Source organism: Panulirus ornatus, chromosome 10, assembly GCF_036320965.1.
Source record: "Panulirus ornatus isolate Po-2019 chromosome 10, ASM3632096v1, whole genome shotgun sequence".
Lineage (NCBI taxonomy): Eukaryota > Metazoa > Arthropoda > Malacostraca > Decapoda > Palinuridae > Panulirus > Panulirus ornatus.
Window position 1 is genome coordinate 1312262 of NC_092233.1, and position 18354 is coordinate 1330615.

An 18354-nucleotide genomic window follows, 5' to 3' on the forward strand; every position below is an offset into this window, starting at 1 on the left:
CACCCCTGCTACAAACCAACACTAACTGAGAACCAATCACTTCCCTCTCTTCCTACATGTACACATGCCTTACATCCTCGATTAAAACTTTTCACTGCTTCTAACAACTTACCTCCCACTCCATATATTCTTAATACCTTCCACAGAGCATCTCTATCAACTCTATCATATGCCTTCTCCAGGTCCATAAATGCTACATGCAAATCCCTTTGCTTTTCTAAGTATTTCTCACATACATTTTTCAAAGCAAACACCTGATCCACACATCCTCTACCACTTCTGAAACCACACTGCTCTTCCCCAATCTGATGCTCTGTACATGCCTTCACCCTCTCAATCAATACCATTTGTAGTAATGGATACAAAATTGTGGATAAAGATTATCATTACACTGTCGTCTCCCTCTCTTCTCTACAGGCACATTGCTAATGCTCCTGCCATACAGTTGTTAGATGAAATGTTGCTGCTTCTTTTAAAGTGAAGCCATACTGGTCAAACAATGTACTAATTTCTTTTAGTAAAGTCTAATAAAAGATAATTTTTGAATTTTGTATACACCTGGCCACTACTTGGGGACCATTTCATGATCCAAATCTTATCATTATCATTTATGATCCAAATCTTATCATTATCAGGTCCCAAGGTATTCTGATATTGAATTGCTGACTGCACCTTCTACCCTTAGGTAGACTATTACCATGTTATCCTCTGTAACCCAAAATCAAACTTCTATACTTCATGCTCAATGTAATAAGAAGCAAGCAACATAAGCAATACCAAGAAACAGGAAAGAAAGCAGAATCAATATTTGGTTTAATCCGATACTCATTCTGGTTGAAATTTTGTCAGCTGAGCATTCTCTTCTCATCTTTTAACTCTATGTCTAGGTCACTTATCCAAGACACTGATAAACTTATATCTCTTAAAGATTTCATGACTTACATTCTATGATAATGAAACACTAACAGACACTACACATATTACAAAAAAAGTGAAATAAGAATAATCAAAAGTTTGAAGTTGTAAATTTCTATGGATATTTATATAAAAGTGCCATTACATGGTAAATGTATTTAGTCATGATACATACTATTGTGTTGCAGCTTCATCAAATACCTTTTCAATTTTTTCATTTGCTGCTACCATTCGAGCTATTGAGCCAATGTTGTTTGTAATTGTGATTAACGTTGCACATGCAAGATCTTCACGGGAAACTTTTGCTCTTTTCTCAGCACTATTCATGTGACCAAAGCTGCAAAGAAGAAATAAAAACATATGAAATCATAGGATTAAAATAAAAACTTTGGTCCTATTTTTTTAAAAGATGACAATGTAGGCACAGGTTTACAAGGGCCTTCTATTTTGGTTACTATACTTGGGTTTTTGCTGGGTAAACAAAATTTACTACAGGTTTAGTATCCCTTATCCAAAGTGCCTGGGATCAGAAGTGTTTCAGATTTTCAATTTTTTCAGATTTTGGAATATTTCTATGTTCATAATGAGATATCTTGGGGATAGAACCCAAGTCTAAACACAAAATCTATTTATATTTCATATACATCTTGTACACATAGCATGAAGGTAATATAAACAATATTTTTAATAATTTTGCATATGAAACAAAGTTTGTGGAACACTGAACCATCAAAAAGCTAAGGTATCACAACTTCAGGTGCCCCTGTGGACAATATGTGGTTGTCTGGCATCACCTTCATTCCTGACACTGATTATATATGCTGATAAGCAATCATTTTCAAACATTTATTCACACATAAGTACTTAACAGTTAAAAAAATATAAAATACCATTATTACAGTGGAGAAAGAATGTGTTTAGGGTAAACTGTAACGTCATGTCACCTCTCAGGAAGTTTCAGATTTTGGAGCATTTTGGATTTTCAGATTAGGGATGCTCAAACTCTATTAAGACATCACTACTGCTCAAAACGTAAGCAATGAGCTTAAGAAGAACATGTTTCTCTATGAGAATCCTCACCTACCCTTCATCCACATAGTTCTATCAAGCCATCAAAACTGTATGGCCCATATGGGTGATATGGACAAAAACACAAAAAATTTGTGACAATTACATTAAGTGCATGGCAAAAAGTAACTATAATATGTTTTGAAAGGGAGCATGACATAACTACTTAAATAACTACATCTGTTAAAATTGTACCTATGCCCTATCCATAAAATCATGCAGGCACATTTCTCCATTCAGCTGTCTAAACTATTATGATTGGATCTTCAAAGTTTTCATATTGTCAGCCATGCTCCTTGGGGGAAAATGGGTTGGCAAACAATAAGGTGAAGAGAAATTAGTAACAATAATACCTCAAAAACAAGCTCTTCACAAGGTCAAGTATACATATGTAAGTAAGGGGGATGGTAAAATTTGGCAAGCAAGAAGATGAATCAGAAAGAATGCATGGAGGAGTATATAAAGGAGGGTGACAAAAACTTTAGATGGAAGTGCAGTAAATGCTGGGATGTATTCATGTGTGAATTAGAAGTTTAGAATATTTTGAGAGACTATCAAAGGTTGTAGAATATGTAGCTGGATACAAGGTCATGAGAATTAGGAACAAAAAGGCAAATGCATGGTGGATGGATGAGATTATAAATGCTGTGGAAGAGAAGGAAAAGATATTTGGTAGATTGCACAAAAGGAATGTATCAGTGGAAGTTTAGCTAAGGAGAAAGGAAGAACATTTTTTGTTTTATACTTTTATACTTTGTTGCTGTCTCCCGCGTTAGTGAGGCAGCACAAGGAAACATACGAAAGAATGGCCCAACCCCACCCACATACACATGTATATACATACACGTCCACACATGCACATATACATACCTATACATCTCAACGTATACATATATATACACACACAGACATATACATATATACACATGTACCTAATTCATACTGTCTGCCTTTATTCATTCCCGTCGCCACCCCACCACACATGAAATGACAACCCCATCCCCCTGCATGTGCACGAGGTAGCACTAGGAAAAGACAACAAAGGCCACATTTATTCACACTCAGTCTCTAGCTGTCGTGTATAATGCGCTGAAACCACAGCTCCCTTTCCACATCCAGGCCCCACACAACTTTCCATGGTTTACCCCAAACACTTCACATGCCCTGGTTCAATCCACTGACAACATGTCAACCCCGGTATACCCCATTGTTCCAATTCACTCTATTCCTTGCATGCCTTTTGCCCTCCTGCATATTCAGGCCCCGATCACTCAAAATCTTTTCACTCCATCTTTCCACCTCCAATCTGGTCTCCCACTTCTCCTCATCCCTCCACCTCTGACACATATATCCTCTTGGTCAATCTTTCCCCACTCATTCTCTCCATGTGACCAAACCATTTTAAAACACCCTCTTCTGCTCTCTCAACCACACTCTTTTTATTACCACACATCTCTCTTACCCTTTCATTACTTACTCAATCAAACCACCTCACACCACACATTGTCCTCAAACATCTCACTTCCAGCACATCCACCCTCCTCCGCATAACTCTATCTATAGCCCACACCTCACAACCATATAACATTGTTGGAACCACTAATCCTTCAAACATATCCATTTTTGCTTCCCGAGATAACATCCTCGCCTTCCACACATTTTTCAATGCTCCCAGACCTTTCGCCCCCTCCCCCACCCTATGACTCACTTCCACTTCCATGGTTCCATCTGCAGCCAAATCCACTTCCAGATAACTAAAACACTTCACTTCCTCCAGTTCTTCTCCAGTGAAACGTATCTCCCAACTGACTTGTCCCTCAACCCTACTGTACCTAATAACCTTGCTCTTATTCACATTTACTTTCAGCTTTCTTCTTTCACACACTTTACCAAACTCAGTCACCAGCTTCTGCAGTTTCTCATCCGAATCAGCCACCAGTGCTGTATCATCAGCAAACAATGACTCACTTCCTAAGGTCTCTCATCCACAAAAGACTGCATACTTGACCCTCTTTCCAAAACTCTTGCATTCACCTCCCTAACAACCCCATCCATAAACAAATTAAACAACCATGGAGACATCGTGCACCCCTGCCGCAAACTAACATTCACCGAGAGACTATCACTTTCCTCTCTTCCTACTCGTACACATGCCTTACATCCTCTAAAATGTAAGTAAGTATACATATGTAAGCAAGTATACACATGTAAGTAAGGGGGATGGTAAAATTTGGCAAGCAAGAAGATGAATCAGAAAGAATGCATGGAGAAGTATATAAAGGAGGGTGACAAAAACTCTAGATGGGAGTGCAGTAAATGCAGGGATGTATTCTTGTGTGAATTAGATGTTTAAAATATTTTGAGAAAAACTATCAAAGATTGTAGAAATTGTAGCAGGACACAAGGTCATGAGATATAGGAACAAAAAGGCAAATGCATGGTGGATGGATGAGAATATAAACGCTGTGGAAGAGAAGAAAAAGGCATTTGGTAGACTGCACAAAAGGAATGTATCAGTGGAAGTTTAGCAAAGGAGAAAGGAAGAACATAAGATGTGTAAACAAAATATGAAAAAGCTGATAGAGGAAAGCAAAGAAAGAGTAGATGAAGACTTTCAAAGAAAGTTGAATGAAAAGTTTAGGAAAAATAAGAAATTTTACTGGCAGGAGTTGAAAAAGGAAAGAGGTGGATGTAAAAGTGGAAATCTTAATGTGAGAACTAAGGCAGGGGAGTTGTTGAATCAAAAGAAGGAAGTGAAAGGAAGATAGAAAGAGTATTTTGAAGGACTGACGAATTTGGGAGAAGTTGAGGCAGTTGTTAAATGCATGGGCATGAAGGAAGAAAGGAAGAGGATAAAAGTGCAATGGCCTAGAGCAAAAAGGGGGGAATCTGAGGTGGATGGGATTATGGGTGTAATGTTGAAGTATGGAAGAGAAAGTATAATAGAGTGGATGAAATTCAGAATGGAAACAGAAGGTTGTGCCTGAGAAATGGGTGAAAGCTACTATTGTTCCTTTATTCAAAGGAAAAGGTGCTAAGCATGTATGTAGCAATTATAGGGGAATAAGTATGTTAAGTATAACAAGAAAAGTATATGAAAACATGTTGACTGATACAGTGATGGGCACGACTGAATATAAAAGAGTGAGGAGCAAGGAGGCTCTAGGAAAGGTGGGGCGTTTGTGGATCAAATTTTCATGGGGTAAACGACTGTGGAAAAGAATGAGGCAAAAGTTAAGTTGTAAGCAGCTTTTATACATCTGGAGAAAGCTTATGACAGAGTCAAGTTGAATGCTTTGAGTGATGTGTTAAAGATATGTGTTAAGAACAATTGCTGAGTGGTATGAAAGCCTTCTGCAGAGGAGTACATGCATATGCAAGAGTGGATGGAGAGTTAAGCAAAAGTTTCAGTATACATGTGGGTATGAGGCAAAGCTGAAGCATGGGGGGGGGGGGGGGGGTTAGTGACAGGAATGCATGAAGGCAAGTAAGTATGAATATGTACATGTGTATGTATGTATATGTCTGCATATGTGGATGTATATGTATGTATATATGTATATGGTGATATGCATATATAGTGACAGGAATGCATGAAGGCAAGTAAGTATGAATATGTACATGTGTATGTATGTATATGTCTGCATATGTGGATGTATATGTATGTATATATGTATATGTTGATACGCATATATATGCACACATGTGTATGTGGGCGTTTATGTACATATACGTATATATCAGTGTATGGGCCATTCTTCGCCTTTTTCTTGGCACTTCCTCGCTGATGCAGGAAACAATGATCATGTACAAAAATATCCCTGGGCATAGGGGAGAAAGAATACTTCCCACGTATTCCCACATGTCATAGAAGGCAACTAAAGGGGGCAGGAGCGGGGGGCTGAAAAACCTCCCCTCCTTGCATTTAACTTTCTAAAAAGGGGAAACAGAAGGAGTCATAAGGGAGTGCCCATCCTCCTCAAAAGGCTCAGATAGGGCTGTCTGAATGTGTGTGGATGTAACCAAGATGAGAAAAAAAGGAGAGACAGGTAGTATATTTGACGAAAGGAACCTGGATGTTTTGGTTCTGAGTGAAACGAAGCTCAGGGGTAAAGGGGAAGAGTGGTCTGGGAATGTTTTGGGAGTAAAGTCAGGACAAGAGCAAAGGAAGGAGTAGCACTCCTCCTGAAGCAGGAGTTGTGAGAGTATGTGATAGAGTGAAAGAAAGTAAATTCTAGATTGATATGGGTAAAACTGAAAGTGGATGGAGAGAGATGGATGATTACTGATGCCTATGACCCTGATCATGAGAAGAAAGATCATGAGAGGCAAGTGTTTTGGGAGAAGCTAGGTGAGTAATGTGGCAGTTGAGGGTATTACTGGTGTACATGGGGTGATCAGTGTTGTAAATGGAAATGGTGAAGAGCTTGTACATTTGTGTGCTGAAAAAAGACTGGTGATTGGGAATACTTTATTCAAAATGAGACATATACATAAGTATAGGTATGCGAGTAGGAGAGATGGCCAGGGGGCGTTATTGGATTACGTGTTAATTGATAGGCATGTAAAAGAGAGAATCGCTGTCTACATAGAATTTCAATATTTTCTCCCTTTGCTTCTTTATATCGTAAACAGTTGATGAACCAATACTGTAGATGTCACACAGCTTATGCACCAAAACACCACGGTCCATTTTTTCAACAGTTCTACTTTATCTTGGATTGATATGGGTTGATGTTTACGTTTGACACCACGACTGACACTCTCATAGCTAAAGTTAAATCTGAGCAAAATACGCTAAGAATCTCACAGAATTGCGGTATCACCACCAAGTGCAGTGTAAAGAATGTAAATAAGCGCACCCTACACAAAATGCCATCTGTGGCTGCCCAGTAAACTAGTCTGGTGGCTGCGGTAACTTCAAGTTCTCTCACATAATTTTGCCTGGACTAAAAGAGGTTGTAAAACCATCGGTTGCCGGAAATTTGGTGGTGTACCTGTACTTCTTTGCCGTCTTCACAGAAAATTTTCAATCTTTCCTAAAACCCCTACACCCTGTCATTTTCATTTTCTCAAAAGCAAAATTCTCTGAATGTACTGGAAATACTTTGCATGTTTCACAGAGTACTGTGTACTATTGAGAACAATAAAAATAATTTTTTACAAAATTCCAACTTCACATAAGTTACAGAGATCAGAAATTTCTTACCTGCTTGCAACAATATCTCCATTGAGCCCAAATCTTTCATAGTCACCTCCATAAATGTCCCTTACTAGTTTATCTACATTTTCATTGTTGCCCTTTGCTGCTAGTTCAATGGCCTCTTCAAATGTTCTGCATCCTGCTAACAGACAAGACAGACCCAAAAAAGTGCCACCACCTAAACTGGTGCCTGATACTCTTCGGTAATCATCTGGACCATAAACTGCCAAGATGCTTACTCCTGATCCAATATTCACCACCTGTAAATGAAAATTTTAAAATGGAAAGTTAAAGATACTCTACTGCACTGTCAGATGTGACAATACTACACTATGAAAGGAAATGTGTCATATGCGATTTGAATAACAAAGTACTCTGGTTAAATTTTCTCTATGGCAGTCACTGGAGACTGTATACCAAACAAAATATACTTGTGTAATAGACTATCTTGTACATGTGTTGACCTCTGACTTCCTGTTAAAAATTCCTTAATAGTTAATGAAACTCATGTATGAGTCAAACCCAGTTTTGGAGGGAGAGTAAAACCATATTTTAGAATAAACTGCTGATCATCATCTGTCCATAAATTCTGAGGCAAAGAAATTGAGTTTTTATGGTACTATGGCAAGTCATGTATTCTTTGAACATTACCACCTCAAAATATTGTTAACACAAGGTATTCATGTAACCAGTTTGGCTGAATAAGTTTATTGCATTCCATCCTGCTGGAGGTGATGGGTAAAGATTTGATGAGGCTTTGGAAAAGAGGAAATGTAATTGAGTAGAGGGTGGTGAGAGTAAAAGAGCTTGAAAAAGAGACTTTTATGAAGACATACCAAGAAAGATTAAGTGTAGAGTGGCAACAGCAATGGGAAGTACTTGGGGAAAGAGTGAGAGAAGCGTATGGAATCCAGAAGGTGGGAGGTGGGCAGGTGAATAAGGACAGTGAGTGGTGGATGGGGAAGTAAAGTTGCTTGTGAAAAAAAAGAAGAGGTGGTACCAACAGTGAAGTAATATGAGTTACTAGGATATGTACATGAAAAAGATGCAGAAGGTCAAGAGGATGCTGCAGGAGCTTCATGAAAAAGATATCAAACACGAGTTAGGGTGAGTGAGTATTAGCACATCTGGACAATAAGATGTTTTGGAAGGAGGTTAATAGTGTGGGAAGTGGTAACAGGCAAAGGTGAGCTGGAGAGATGTACTGAGTACTTTGAAGAACTGTTGAATGTTTTTGATGATAAGGTGGCAAATGTAAGGTGTTTAGGTAAGTGAGGTATGTGAAGTGTAAGAGTAATGGCAAGTGGTTTGGTGAAATGAGAAGAGGCGGTGAAAGCCTTGTGTATGATATGTGGCAAGTCATCTGGGATGGATGGTTTTCCAGCTGAATTTCTTCAGAAAGGGGGTCACAGTGCTGCTGATTGATTTGTCAGGATTTTCAGTGTAAGTATGGATCATGGTGAAGAGCATGATGACTGGAACAATGTATGCATAATGCCACTGTATGAAGGCAAAAGGGACAAAGGTAAGTGTTCCAATTACAAAAGTGGCGGGTTGGTGATACAAATGTATGAAGGCAAAAGGGACAAAGGTAAGTGTTCCAATTACAGAAGCAGTAGTTTGTTGATTGAGCCTGGTAAGCTGTATGGATGGGTGGTGGTTAAGAAGATGGTCACATGCACAGAACATCAGTTTGGGGATGAACAATATGGTTTCAGTGGGAGAGGAAGAATGGATTAGGTGTTTGCTTTGAAGAATGTAAATGTGGATGTGAAAAGGGAGCTGCGGTTTCAGTGCATTACACATGAAAGCTAGAGACTGAGTGTGAATGAATGTGGCCTTTTTGTCTTTTCCTGGCACTATCTCACTGGAGGGGAGTGGGGGGGATGCTGCAGTTTCCTGTGTGACAGGGTGGCAATGCAAATGTATCAAGGTTGAGGTTCTGGGAGCGTTGAGGAATGTGTGGAAGGCAGGAACGTTATCTCGGAGAGCAAAAATGGGTATGTTTGAAGGAATAGTGGTTCCAACAATGTTATATGGTTGCAAGGCATTGGCTATAGATAGGGTTGTGTGGAAGAGGGTGGATGTGTTGGAAATGAAATGTTTGAGGAAAGTATGTGGTGGGAGGTGGTTTGATTAAGTAATAGAAGGGTAAGAGAGATGTGTGGTAATAAAAAGAGTGGTTGTGAGAGCAGAGGAGGGTGTTGAAATGGTTTAGACACATGGAGAGAATGAGTAAGGAAAGAATGACAGAGAGGAAACATGTGTCAGAGGTGGAAGGAACAAGGAGAAGTGGGAGACCAAATTGGAGGTGGAAGGATGAAGTGAAAAAGATTTCGAGTGACTGAGGCCTAAATATACAGGAGGGTGAAAGGTGGGCAAGGAATAGAGTGAACTGGAACGATATGGCATACTGGATCTGCAGTATACCTCTACCACTTCTGAAACTGCACTGTTCTTCCTCAATCTGATGCTCTGTGCATGCCTTTATCCTCTCAATCAATACCCTCCCATATAATTTCCCACGAATACTAAACAAACTTATAACTCTGTGCTTTGAAGTCACCTTTATCCCCTATGCATTGTACAACGGCACTATGCATGCATTCCGCCAATCCTAAGGCACTTCACCATAATTCATACCTACAGTGAATATCCTTACCAACCAATCAACAACAAAGTCACACCATTTTTTATTATATTCTACAGCAATACCATCAAACCTGCTGCTTTGCCAGTTTTTATCTTCTGCAAAGCTTTCACTGCCTCTTCTCTGTTTACCAAACTATTCTCCCTGACCCTCTCACTTTGTACACCACCCTGACGAAAATAACTTATATCTGCCACTCTATCATCAAACATTCAACAAACCTTCAAAATACTCACTCCATCACTCCTTGTTACACACACACACACACACACACACACACACTCACATATATATTATTTATTATACTTCATCACTGTCTCCCGTGTCAGCGAGGTAGCGCAAGGAAACAAACGAAAGAATGGCCCAATCCACCCACATAAACATGAATATACATAACGCCCACACATGCACATATACAAACCTATACATTTCAACGTATACATACATATACATACACAGACATATACGTATGTTCTTTTCTTTCTTTCAAGCCATTCGCCATTTCCCGCGTTAGCGAGGTAGCGCCAAGAACAGAGGACTGGGCCTTTTTTGGAATATCCTCACCTGGCCCCCTCTGTTCCTTCCCTTGGAAAATTAAAAAAAAAAACGAGAGAGGGAGGATTTCCAGCCCCCCGCTCCCTCCCCTTTTAGTCGCCTTCTACGACACGCAGGGAATACGTGGGAAGTATTCTTAATCCCCTATCCCCAGGGATAGAATTTTGTTTATAATTCTTCAATAGTTCAAATGTTTCACAACACTTTTCACAATCTTTGATAGCATGAAATAAATTATCTAACTACATACAATTTATGGTCCTACAGCTACCTTCACAAATCTAGGAACAGTAAAGGGCAAAGGTGAAAATGATCACACAGTAAAGAGCAATGGTGACAATGATTACAAAAATTTTTCCTGAGGAATGACTACAGAGAGCATAAATTTTCAGTTACAGATTTTATTTCAGCATCCTAGATACAGTACAGCCATAGAAACCCTTGGCATTTCTAAATGGTCAGAAGGGGCAACAGGACAACCACACATGAAAGCAAAACTACCTAAGCAGTGACCAGACACTACCACTGACGTGGCTGCTGAAATTTTCCAGTTCAGATGTAAGTCGACCAAGGCAACCAAATGAACACTAAGATGCCTCTAATACTACAAGTTACTTTTCCACCACCTAGTCGGATGCACATCCATCACTAACAACGGGAATGGAACAACATAAGTTTGCTTACCCAAACTTCCATCAGTAAGGTAGGTACATATGAACATACATGAGGTTCGTAAGTTCACTCTCTTCAACTTATGTCTACTTTACTAAAAAGAACCATCTTCTAACTGTTTCATGAGATTATCATACTTTTTATTTATTCTACTTCCTGTGATATACTGTCATCACTAAACAATGTGAAAGAACAAGAATCATTCCCTTGACATTCTCTTACTAAAATACTTTTAGTTCTCAAGCATTAACTTGTGCATCCATCCTCCATTCATGGTCTACCTACACTTGTAACTTCCACCATAAAATTAAACATCTTTTTCACCAACCTAAAAAGCTATACTATCTTCAAAGGTTTTCAATGTGCAACTATAACAATTTTTCAATGAAATCCTTTTCATCTACATTCTATATTCTATTCTAATCATAATGTGACGTTATTCATCTCTAATATCTCTAACCCTTCAAGTATGCATAAGGTTAAGCAAGAACATACGGCCACAGATAACATTCACTTTCAGGAAGCCATAATTTTAAAAAGGCACAACCTTTATTTCAAAACTAAACTGTAATTTCATATATATGCAAGAAGCTATACAAAAAATAGTTTTTCACTAACATATTTTATGACTGGCCATACAGTACAGACATCTGAATGCCCTGATCAAGACCATCCCATCTGTTACACACACACATATACATATTATTCATGAATTATACTTGATTACTGTTAACCCTCATCAGTGAGGTAGCGCCAGGAAACAGACGAAGAAACACCCATCCACTCATATATGCATACACACACACACACGCACATATACATACATATATTCATCAACACACGTATATATACACATGTACACACTCACGCTTGCCTGCCCTCATCCATTTACATGTGTACGTATGTACACATGTAAATATTCATACTTGCTGCCTTCATCCATTCCTGTCGCCACCCCGCCACACATGAAATAGCACCCCCCCTTCCCCCACACACGTGAGAGGTAGTGCTAGGAAAAGTCAACAAAGGCCACATTCGTTCACACTCAGTCTCTAGCTGTCACGTGTAATGACCAAAACCACAGCTCCCTTTACACATCCAGGCCCCACAAGACTTTCAATAGTTTACCCCAGACATTTCACATGCCCTGGTTCAATCCACTGACAGCAAGTTGACCCCAGCATACCACATTGTTCCAATTCACTCTATTCCTTGCATGCCTTTCACCCTCCTGTATGTTCAGGCCCTGATGGCTCAAAATCTTTTTCACTCCATCCTTCTACCTCCAATTTGGTCTTCCACTTCTCATCATTCCCTCCATCTCTGACACATATATATCCTCTTTGTTCATCTTTCCTCACTCATTCTCTCCATGTGACGGAACAATTTCAATACACACTCTTCTGCTCTCTCAACCGCACTCTTTTTAATACCATACATCTCTCTTACCTTTTCATTACTTACTCAATCAAACCACCTCACACCACATATTGTTCTCAAACATTTCATTTCCAACACATCCATCCCCCTCCGCACAACCTTACCTATAGCTCATGCCTCGCAACCACATAACATTGTTGGAACCACTATTCCTTCAAACATACCCATTTTTGTTCTCCGAGATAACGTTCTCGCCTCCCACACATTCTTCAACGCTCCCAGAACCTTCGCCCCCTCCCCCACCCTGTGACTCACTTCCACTTCCATGGTTCCATCTGCTGCTAAATCCACTCCCAGATATCTGAAACACTTTTTTCCTCCAGTCTTTCTCCATTCAAACCTACCTTCCACTTGACTTGTCCCTCAATCCTACTAAGCCTAATAACCTTGCTCTTATTCATATTTTCTCTCAGCTTTCTTCTTTCACACACTTTACCAAAATCAGTCACCAACTTCTACAGTTTCTCACCTGAATCAGCCACCAGCGCTATATCATCAGCGAACAACAAATGACTCACTTCCCAAGCCCTCTCATCCAGAACAGACTACATACTTACCCCTCTCTCCAAAACTCTTGCATTCACCTCCCTAACCACCCCATCCGTAAACAAATTAAATAACCATGGGAACATTACACACCCCTGCTGCAAATCAACTTTCACTGAGAACCAATCACTCTCCTCTCTTCCTACTTGTACACATGCCTTACCTCCTTGGTAAAACCTATTCCCTACTTCAATCTCTCCTACTCACAAATGTATACTTACATAAATCTCTCTTTTTAAACCAGGTATTCCCAATCACCAGTCCTTTTTCAGCACACAAATCCACAAGGTCTTCACCATTTCCATTCACAACACTGAACACCCCATGTACACCAATTATACCCTCAGCTGCCACATCAATCACCTTCACATTCAAATCACTGATCACTATAACTCGGTCTCGCGGATCAAAGCTGCTAACATACTCAGCTGCTCCCACAAAACTTGCTTCATTATCTCTCTTCTCATGACTAGGAGCATAGGAACCAATTATCATCCATCTCTCTCCATCCACTTTCAGTTTTACCCACATCAATCTAGAATTTATTTTCTTACACTCTATCACATACTCCCACAATTCCTGCTGCAGGAGTAGTGCTACTCCTTCCTTTACCGTTGTCCCCTCAACAACCCCTGACTTTACTCCCAAGACATTCCCAAGCCACTCTTCCCCTTTACCCTTGAGCTTTGTTTATTTCAGAGCCAAAACATCTAGGTTCCTTTCCTCAAACATACTACCTATCTCTCCTTTCTTCTCATCTTGGTTACATTGACACAATCAGAAACCCCAATCTGAGCCTTCGAGGAGGATGAGCACTCCCTGCTTGACTCCTTCTTTTGTTTCCCCTTTTCGAGATTTAAATACGAGTGGGGTGTTTCCAGCGTCCCTGCTCCTGCCCCCTTTATTCGCCTTCTATGACACACAGGGAATACGCAGGAAGTATCCTTTCTCCCCTATCCCCATGGATGTATATGTTGATATGGATATGAATATGTATGTGTATGTGTACGTATGTATATATATGTGCAGATGAGTGGATGAGCCATTCTTTGTCTGTTTCCCGGCAATACCTCACTGACATAGAAGGTGCCTAAAGGGGGCAGAAATGGGGGGCTGGAAACCCTTCCATCCTTGTATTTTTCTAAAGGGGTTAACAGAAACAGTGAAGTAGGGAGTGCTCATCTTCCTCGAAGACTCAGATTAGGGTGTTTGAACGTGTGTGGATGTAACCAAGATGAGAAAAAAAGGAAAGTTAGCGTGTTTGAGGAAAGAAACCTGAAAGTTCTGGCTTTGAGTGAAATGAAGTTCAAGGGTAAAGGGGAAGAGTGGTTTGGGAATGTCTTGGGAGTAAAGCCAGGGGTTGTTGAGGGGACAAGAGCAAAGGAAGGAGTAGCACTACTCCTGAAGTAGGAGTTGTGGGAGTACGTGATAGAGTGTAAGAAAGTAATTTCTAGGTTGATGTGGGAAAAAGTGAAAGTGGATGGAGAGAGATGGATGATTATTGCAACTGGTCATCAAAAGAAAGATCATGAGAGCAGCTGGGTGAGTGTGTCAGCACCTTTGAGGCATGAGACTGGGTTTTAGTGATGGGTGATTTAAATGAGAATATGAGTAATGTGGCAGTTGAGGGTATAATTGGTGTACATGGGGTATTCAGCAGTGTGAATGGAAATGAAGAGCTTGTGGATTTGTGGGCTGAAAAAATATTGGTGATTGGGAATACCTGGTTTAAATAGAGAGATACATAAGTATACATTTGTGAGTAGGAGAGATGGTCAAAGGGCATTATTGTACAACATTTCAATTGATAGGCATGTAAAAGAGAAACTTCTGGATGGGAGGGGCAGTTGGAGGGATGTCTGATCACTATCTTGTGGAGACAAAGGTTTTCAAATAAGAAGAGAGAATGTTGGGGAGAAAAGAGCAGTGAGAGTGATCTTGGAAAGATGTGTAAGGAAGTACCTGGAGTGTGTAGACCGGCAAAAGGTAAGAGCAAATGACGTGAGGGGAGTGGGTGAGGAATGGGACATATTTAGGGAAGCAGTGATGGCATGTGGAAAAGATGCATGTGGCATGGGAAAGGTGGGAGGTGGGCAGATTAAAAGGGGGTTGTGAGAGGTGGGATGAAGAATTAAAGTTGTTAGTGAAAGAGAAAAGAGTTATTTAGACAATACTTACAAGGAAGGAGTGCAAATGACTGGGAGATGTATAAAAGAAAGCAGTAGGTCAAGAGGAGGGTGCAAGGGTTGAAAAAGAGGGCACCCCCTTACCCTCCCCCACTCTCCAAATTCCTTCGTTAGCTTGACTGTGATTTGTTCTCCTGCGTAGTTTATCTCAATCAATAAAAAGGCCTAGTGATCTCATCCAATACTCTGCCAATGCGGGCTCTGCCTTTTCCATTGAAGTGAAGACCATCCCTAGAGTACAGAAATCTATCATGACTAAAATGGTCCCACAGGTCTATACTAAACACACCATCCTCCTCTTTACAGACAGCTTCAATTCTTCTGTTTATCCCCAGTATTCTACTCAGGGTACAGGAATGTATTTCATACCTTGGCAACAATCTCTATATTATAAGCTTCCTATATCTTTATTCAAATTTGATAATAAGTTCCCGATACGTTGCTAATATTTCTTCCAATCTCCCATTAACTGCATTGTTTGTCCCCGCCTGAACGACAGAAATCACATCCTAAGGACAGTTTGAGACTATGTCATCAAACTTATCTAAGACGTGTTCTATCCTAACACCTGCATAACACAAGTTCTTACTGATTTCTGACTACAGAGTCCCCAACAAGGATGATGCTACAATCACCTTGTACTTCATCATCTTGTATGCTTAACCTATGGTGAGTGGTGATTTCGTTCCTGGTAGGTCGTTTAATAATGTGGTGACAAGTTTTCCTGGCAGGCTGGAAGGTGGAAATATCTTCCAATTTCATCACAATGGTTGCTATCCTACTATCTAAGCTATCTACCCTAGATAATATACCTGTGTCTGTTTCCTGTATCGCAACTGCTTTCCCCCCAAGAACCCAGCTTCCTCTTCCCACCCTTTCATCCTAACATTTAGTTTTTCAAAGGCTTCATTGTTTTTCCTCACACCTACCAAAAGTCCATCAAATATGTCACAGAACAAACAAGAAGTGTATTCACCTTCTTCTCTGAGGAGAACTCGTGAACTCCAAATGGCAATTAGGGCAAGCAATTTGAGAAGATGAAGCCATCTCCTAGGATTTCACTAAGATTCAAGTGGGTCCTTAAGCAGCACACAAAAATACCTATTTGAAACTGGGTCGGGAGGAGTGTCGCTAGAGCACTTCTGTCCTTGATGAGGGTAGGTGGGCAGGGAATATGTGGGAAGTATTCCTTCTCCCCTATCCCCAGGGATAACATACACATACAAATATACACATGTACATAATCATACTTGCTCGTCTTCATCCATTCTTGGCACCATCCTGCCCCACAGGAAACAGCATCTTTCATTTGGTGAATGATAAAGTAAATTGCATTCCATTTATACTTTCCTAAACAATTTTCTTTAGCAGGTTCATGACTAATTCATACACTAAAAATGAATTACAGAGAGCACAAAATCAAGAAAAATGCTATAACAGAAATATGGACAGTATAGCAGTGTACAGTTAGAATGTCTCCATTCAGGGAAGCAAGTTGTCATTTCACGGTTCAAAATGTACATCTCACTTGGTAAATGATACTGATAAACTATCTATTTATATCTTATTCTAAACAATTCTCTTCAGAAGGTTCATGCACAAAATAAATCAAATGTTAAGATATTCATTTATTTTTTATTTTGCTTTGTCGCTGTCTCCTGGGTTTGCGAGGTAGCGCAAGGAAACAGACGAAAGAAATGGCCCAACCCACCCCCATACACATGTATATACATACACGTCCACACACGCAAATATACATACCTATATATCTCAATGTACACATATATATATACACACACAGACACATACATATATACCCATGCACATAATTCACACTGTCTGCCTTTATTCATTCCCATCGCCACCTCGCCACCCATGGAATACCATCCCCCTCCCCCCTCATGTGTGCGAGGTAGCACTAGGAAAAGACAACAAAGGCCCCATTCGTTCTCACTCAGTCTCTAGCTGTCATGCAATAATGCCCGAAATCACAGCTCCCTTTCCACATCCAGGCCTCACACAACTTTCCATGGTTTACCCCAGACGCTTCACATGCCCTGATTCAATCCACTGACAGCACGTCAACCCCGGTATACCACATCGATCCAATTCACTCTATTCCTTGCCCGCCTTTCACCCTCCTGCATGTTCAAGCCCCGATCACAAAATCTTTTTCACTCCATCTTTCCACCTCCAATTTGGTCTCCCTCTTCTCCTCGTTCCCTCCACCTCCGACACATATATCCTCTTGGTCAATCTTTCCTCACTCATTCTCTCCATGTGCCCAAACCATTTCAAAACACCCTCTTCTGCTCTCTCATCCACGCTCTTTTTATTTCCACACATCTCTCTTACCCTTACATTACTTACTCGATCAAACCACCTCACACCACACATTGTCCTCAAACATCTCATTTCCAGCATATCCACCCTCCTGTGCACAACTCCATCCATAGCCCACACCTCGCAACCATACAACATTGTTGGAACCACTATTCCTTCAAACATACCCATTTTTGCTTTACGAGATAATGTTCTCGACTTCCACACATTCTTCAAGGCTCCCAGGATTTTCGCCCCCTCCCCCACCCTATGATCACTTCTGCTTCCATGGTTCCATCCGCTGCCAGATCCACTCCCAGATATCTAAAACACTTTACTTCCTCCAGTTTTTCTCCATTCAAACTTACCTCCCAATTGACTTGACCCTCAACCCTACTGTACCTAATAACCTTGCTCTTATTCACATTTACTTTTAACTTTCTTCTTTCACACACTTTACCAAACTCAGTCATCAGCTTCTGCAGTTTCTCACATGAATCAGCCACCAGCACTGTATCATAAGCGAACAACAACTGACTCACTTCCCAAGCTCTCTCATCCACAACAGACTTCATATTTGCCCCTCTTTCCAAAACTCTTGCAATTACCTCCCTAACAACCCCATCCATAAACAAATTAAACAAACATGGAGACATCACACACCCCTGCCACAAACCTACATTCACTGAGAACCAATGACTTTCCTCTCTTCCTACACGTACACATGCCTTACATCCTCGATAAAAACTTTTCACTGCTTCTAACAACTTGCCTCCCACACCATATATTCTTAATAC

General features: G+C 40.3%; 1 protein-coding gene across 6 annotated transcripts in view; it reads right to left on the reverse strand.

Annotated features, from left to right (window-relative positions):
* The window catches only part of fbl (pantothenate kinase 3 fbl), a 180330-nt gene that overhangs the window by 73736 nt on the left and 88240 nt on the right, over positions 1 to 18354 (reverse strand). For 4 of the 6 annotated variants that reach the window (XM_071665396.1, XM_071665397.1, XM_071665395.1 and 1 more), the window contains exons 6-7: positions 7193 to 7446; positions 1117 to 1252 (exon numbers count right to left, since the gene is read on the reverse strand). In XM_071665396.1, the coding sequence (XP_071521497.1) occupies positions 1117 to 1252; positions 7193 to 7446 (390 nt within the window). Of the gene's footprint in view, positions 1 to 1090; positions 1253 to 7192; positions 7447 to 18354 lie in introns of all 6 variants that reach the window. The other 2 variants (XM_071665400.1, XM_071665399.1) reach the window with 1 other exon arrangement.